This window comes from Nicotiana attenuata, unplaced genomic scaffold (assembly GCF_001879085.1).
Source record: "Nicotiana attenuata strain UT unplaced genomic scaffold, NIATTr2, whole genome shotgun sequence".
NCBI classification, from domain to species: domain Eukaryota; kingdom Viridiplantae; phylum Streptophyta; class Magnoliopsida; order Solanales; family Solanaceae; genus Nicotiana; species Nicotiana attenuata.
Window position 1 is genome coordinate 137441 of NW_017672976.1, and position 6000 is coordinate 143440.

Here is a 6000-nt window from a genome sequence, read left to right on the forward strand (position 1 = left end):
GATTAAAATAACAGAAAAGATAACTGAGCATAAATGAAGAGGTTAACTGAAGGTCTTCACTAGAAAGATATGGATTAATTCATAGCTTAAATTTTAGGATAGGAGAAAAAATAAAATACAACCGAAAATATACCTATCAATTTAATCGTAAAACCCTAAAAATATACCCCGTCCCAGATTGTCCCATTTCGACTCTTTTGATCGGAAATTTCTGATCGTTTCAGTCGTAAATATTTTCCGACCAAGTATTTTACGACCGATCATTTTCTGTCGGGAATCCACTGTGAAAACTTGATTTACGACCTATTTTCTAGTAGTGAGAATTCACATCATAGTAAATTTTGCCATATTATAATACAACATGTTGCATGGCACAAGGGAAAAGATAACCTTTTAGGTCACTATGGTTCTCTCTTGTCCGTAATTATATCTGTTATGGTATTGTTGTCTCGCTCTCTCGTGCCGTTTTAGCAATGTTTGTAATTTTAAGGAGGGAATGAGAAAAGGTAAATAAAAAGTTAGCTGAAAGCAAAGGATTCACAAGATCCAAACGAGAACATAGGCAGCAGGACATGTATATTAATCTCGAAAAAGAAAGAAATGAAAACAGGCAAGATTATAGGTCTGGAAAAAGTGACTAATCTAAATTTAATTCGTAGTATGTGGAGTGTAAAGTCATTAATCAAAATTGATTTTATTTATATGCTTTTTTGTGGTAATTATGAAGAGGATTTTCTCCTTTACACACTGTAACAGAAGGTGATATATATAGTAGTACACTCTTCTCGTACTCCCAATGGGTAGTATTTCCTTTTGTGAATGGACGTATTAACTTCCTTTCTCTGAAATCCTCATTTGCAATAAATGAGAAGTTGGGAAACTGCATCTATGAATTCATTAAAGAGAGGAGGAGGAGGAGGAGGAGGAGGAGTATATATTATCTACACCTCATTTATTGGTATGTGACAAGTACTTGCAGTTAACCTGCAAACCTGGTTGGATACTCTTCAATTGGGAATTCACATCAATTTTGGTTTACCTTGCGCTTTCCTTTCCGTTGCTGTAACAACGGTCTTGACACAAAGTTAAAAAAAAGACTTCTCATTAAGGGTAAAGTGGGTAAACTAAAATGTTTAAAGTTAAATTTTTTCTAATTATACAAATGTGTCATTCTTTTTGGAACAGAGTGTGTCATTTAAATTGAAATAGATAGAGTACTTATTTGAAGAGGAATACTCCCTCCGGTCTATTTTAAATGTATCTAATTTAGTTCAAAACAAGTGTTGTTTTACAAAATCAAGAATGCAATTTCATAAAAAAATTATTTTGGACATTACTATGTATAAAAAATTTATTCATTTTTCTAACGGCGGGCAACGCTAACATGTTGACACGATTGCGCCAGAATTGATGCAGTCACACAAAGGGTCCAAAAACTCGACTCGAGACACCACCGATTTGATAGGGTGTAAAATGGGCGGGTAGGGCCTATAATGCGTTGAATTAATTATTGGGCTAAAATTTGGGTCGAGTCAAGATGAGTTATTTGGGTCATAGCCCAACCCGTCCAACTCTTATGAAGCTTTACTTAATATGTGTTGTTTTCTTATGAATTGTAAAATTACTAAATATCAAAGAAAAATTATTTCTAAGATATTTTGGCAAAGTTACTTATAGATCAAATTCAGGTAAAAATCAACCCAACTTTAAATGGATTGAGATAATTTGGATCAAGATGTACTGAGTTTAATAAATAAATAGACGGGTCTTGGGCGGGTTGGGCAGGTTATTTGGGCGTTGGCCAAATTTGACCGCCTTAGATTTGACGCAGTTGCCACAAATACCAGTCCGGAAAAGGATTTTGAGAGCAGACATAACCTAAAATGAGGATTTCTTCAAGATTTGAGGTACGATTAGTTCTAATCATACAATATAATTTGCTTAAGTTTGAGGTGATGGAATATCACGATATAGTGGAATCTTAGATAGACTTGTCAAATAACTGAAGGAAAAAAAAAAACAGATAAATTGCTGCATTATTGTTATACTATTACTTAGAGAAATTAAACAAATTATAATAGAATTGGACAAGGCTTAAATTTGTGCCTTCTCACAAGCCACCAGGTCCACCATACAAAACCATATGTTTCCAATCACCCCCAGCATTTTCAACATCTACGGCGTTGTATAAATTAGGACTATCTACATGTGTTGTCAATTTACCTATGTCTATATTTTCGCCTTTATCGTTTAAAATTGTAATATTTCTGCAATATCCATCACGCGTAGTGTTTCCTACAGGGAAAGAGCCTGAACCCATGGGCGGTTCAAGTATTCCAGGTGGACTATATACCACTCCGCCAAATTCAACTCTTGTTGCAAAATACGCAAAATCATCAAACACCTCTTGAGGCCAAAAACCAATTGGTGTATGAGTATTTGTAATAAACAACCACCAATTTCCATTGTTTAGGTCCTGTTTCCAATAGAAAAAAAAAATGGTTAATAAATAAAGTTTTTCTGTTGTATTTGTGCTTCTCTACTTGAAGGTACAACATAAGGAAAAAAAAGTTACCCAATTTAAGTAAAAATCCAGGTCATATGTCTTCACTCCAGGTTGTGAAACGGGAGAAATTATTGAATCTACCGCTATTTCTGTATTTATAAGTACAAAAGCAGGACATAACAAATTGAAACAAGAATTTGTACCATCCTGAAAAAAAAAAAATGAAAATCTACATTTGAGGGACAAAAAACTTTATAATATATATATATATATATATATATATATATATATATATATATATATATATATATATATATATATATATATATANTATATATATATATATATAAGAAGCTAACTGATCTTACTAGTAATTGGAGACTTACGTCGAAATGTATGTATAACCTAGTGTTATTGTCGCCATACAGAGTAGGGTCAACCTGAAGCAAAGAAAAAGGATAGATATGTGAGAATTGAGTTGTAATTAACTCACTTTTCGAGTTATTACCTTGTATTTTACAATTATAAGGTTCAACAACAAACAACAACAACGACCCAGTAGAGAGGCTCTTTCCGATAGACCATCGGCTCAAGAAGACGTAAGAGACGAGAAAGACAATATATCAGTACTATCAACAGAAACTATAGAAATAATAAACAACATGATAATAACTAGAAAAAATATATGAAATGCAATAACAATAACCAGTAAATAAGGCCCGGTGTTATGAAAAATGGAAGGATAGTGTGAACACAACATTAACCACTAGCCGTCTAAGACCAACCCTATCAAACTAGCCTCACCCGCGGTACGAAATAGAAAAATGCTCGACTACCTCCTAACCTACCACAAGTATACGGTTCATATTTCTTAATTCTTTTTGAAGGTGATTGAGGCATCATATGAATTAATGTTAAATTTATCAATTTAAATACATGAAAATATGTTTAAGTTTACAGGAAAAGATGTACATAATTGATTTGACTTACTCGCCAACCAGCTTGTAGAATATTTGATCCTTTAATAATTTTTAATCGACATGCACTATGTTGTTGACCTTCGACATGAGGATTATATACACCGGCTGCCATGGAAGCTCCTCCAAATTTGTTATTTGGATTATCGTCATCAGTATGAACAGTCGCAATCTGAAGAGAATAAACAACAATATGATTTAGAAAATTCCACACATACTGCTAATAACATAACCTATTTATAAGCAGTAGAAGGTAGTCAAAACAGTCTAGATATATCTTTACGCTGATGCCAAAACAAGATCATTATTAATGAAAAAGGATTGCGTGTGATGTCCATCTCAAAACTAAAATGCTAAAACAAAATAATTAATCTGAATAAGTATGATTACGTACCTTGTACCCTTGCAAAGGTTTATATCTTCTTCTTTTTGAATCAATGGAGTTTTCCCTCTGTGCACAAGTACAATTAATATTATACAAGATGTTATATATTGGAAAGTTAAATTTAAATTTAAATTTGTGTGTGATAGGGGCAACGAATCTTTCGATGTTTTGTTTATAAATTGTAAATTACCAATGACAATCAAAGACGAATCTAGGATTTTGACCGTATAGTCATGCCTACATCCGCCCCTAATGACAATATAGTGAAATATCTACGATGCAAAAATGATACTGTATAGCTGTTGTAAAAATAATAGTCGAAAAAATGTATATTTTTTTGTATATACAATGTATATTTTTTATACACTTTTTCGGCTACCAAATATAAATAGTTTCTAACGCGAGCTAAAAATAATAATACCCCAAATATGGTTAGTAGAACCTACTTTATCAAGTGAAAACAACATAATCTTACATGAGTAAGTGGGCTATCGACCATGACATCTTCTGCTGGTGGCATAAGTTTATGTCTAACAAGATCTTTTTTAGTAATTCTTCTGATAGGAACAGTTCCAATAGGACAGCCTCCATCTGGTAATCCTATTCTTGGCAACTTATGACTTGTCAATATAGTTGAATCGCTCTTTTTCACAAACAAAGAGGGTTTCATCTGCTCATCCAAAATTTAATTTGTAAATCACCACTTATTTTTAGAAATGAAAATAAAATTGATTGCAAGAGGATATATCCGAGGCAAACCTGAGGATGGTAATTGTGATTTTTTAATAATGGATGATCAAATGCAGGTTGTTTGTAGAAGTCCACACAATCATATATATCGCCAAATTCAGTCTGTTAAAATTAAAATATAAATGATTTACGTTATACCAAATAAGCAAAGAGTATAACTAGTAGTGTATACATACAAAGTGGGCATACGGTATGGATTTAAAGTTAATGAAAAGGTCTCCGAGTCAGTTAGGTTACTGATAGCAGAGATATCAGAAATTTAAAAACACACCACACCGAATAAAGAACGAGAGAACTTAAAAGGAAAAGGCAAGAATATGCTACAAAACACAAAGATAATCACAAAAATAAGCTATTGAAAGACATACCTTAATCGTTTTAATTGCAGGCTTATTTAGAAGTTTCAGGCGCTTCTCCAACTCTAAGTCGTCTTGATTGGGTAACTTTCTTCCTCGAACCCCGTCATAGCTCAAGCATAGATAGAGCATAAACAAAAATTGTTCTATAATTCTTCGATTTATTGTCATTTTCTACATCATAAAAAAGAAGGTTCACTATTAGATGTGTATATGAAGGATATGATTTATTTCATATACATAAATCGCTAAATGAATTAAAACTTTAAGGGCATTTTCTAGCTAGTATGAACATCGATATGTGGGTAGTGAAGAGTAGTGTAGAAAAATATGAAAAAAGAAAAAGAACATCTAATATAGAGCCCAATCATTCATAAAATTTCATATATATCGATCAAACTAAATTAGTAAATTAAAATAGTATGAAAAAAAGACCACCACTTACTTGATTCACCAATATTCTTGAGGTTGAATATTTCTAGCTACTATCACGAAAATTTTATATACTTATTGGGATTTGAAGTGTTTTCAGTTATTAAACAAATTAATCGATATTAAATAATATTAATATATAGAGAAGATTTGACGTGTAGAGGTATTAAAGATTGCCTAATACTTCTATGTTCTTATACTCTTACCTTTTGTGGAGGGAAAAGTGTGAACAAATGCAATGAGGTTAATTACCATAAGGAGATTATTTAACTAAAATGAAAAAATAGTTCCATTTTTGAAGATTTATTTCTTAATTGAATGGATATTGATTGACCACTAGAAAAGAAAAGTTCATGAAGCCAAGTTTAGAAAATCATCAATGAGTTTTTCGAATATCAAGACACTGTCATAGAATTGGAAACTTTTAAATGTTAATTAGTTAAATTAACCCATTATTTTCTCTGGTACCACCTATGAAATTATCCTATTATTTTCCAGGCAACATTCATGAAATTACCGTAATTACGAAACTTTAAAAGTGAAACTCCATCCTGGAATTGAAACTTATACTATACAAGCGAAACTCCATGACAC

General features: G+C 32.0%; 1 protein-coding gene across 1 annotated transcript; it reads right to left on the reverse strand.

Annotated features, from left to right (window-relative positions):
* Nucleotides 1–2110: 2110 nt before the first annotated feature.
* Nucleotides 2111–5108, reverse strand: LOC109215066. Its single transcript, XM_019379080.1, has 8 exons — nt 4987–5108; nt 4628–4720; nt 4344–4538; nt 3878–3934; nt 3497–3655; nt 2893–2946; nt 2576–2713; nt 2111–2476 (listed from the first exon to the last, which is right to left on the reverse strand). The coding sequence occupies exons 1-8, from the start codon at nt 5104–5106 to the stop codon at nt 2111–2113; spliced, it is 1182 nt and encodes a 393-aa protein (XP_019234625.1). The 5' UTR covers nt 5107–5108.
* Nucleotides 5109–6000: the final 892 nt, after the last annotated feature.

Coding starts and splice junctions, on each gene's coding strand:
- LOC109215066 (XM_019379080.1), bottom strand. CDS start 5,106: ATGCTCTATCTATGCTTGAGCTATGACGGGGTTCGAGGAAGAAAGTTA. Junction 4,721..4,986: donor CTGCAATTAAAACGATTAAG/GTATGTCTTTCA, acceptor TAATTTTAACAG/ACTGAATTTGGCGATATATA. Junction 3,935..4,343: donor TCGATAGCCCACTTACTCAT/GTAAGATTATGT, acceptor ACTTGTGCACAG/AGGGAAAACTCCATTGATTC.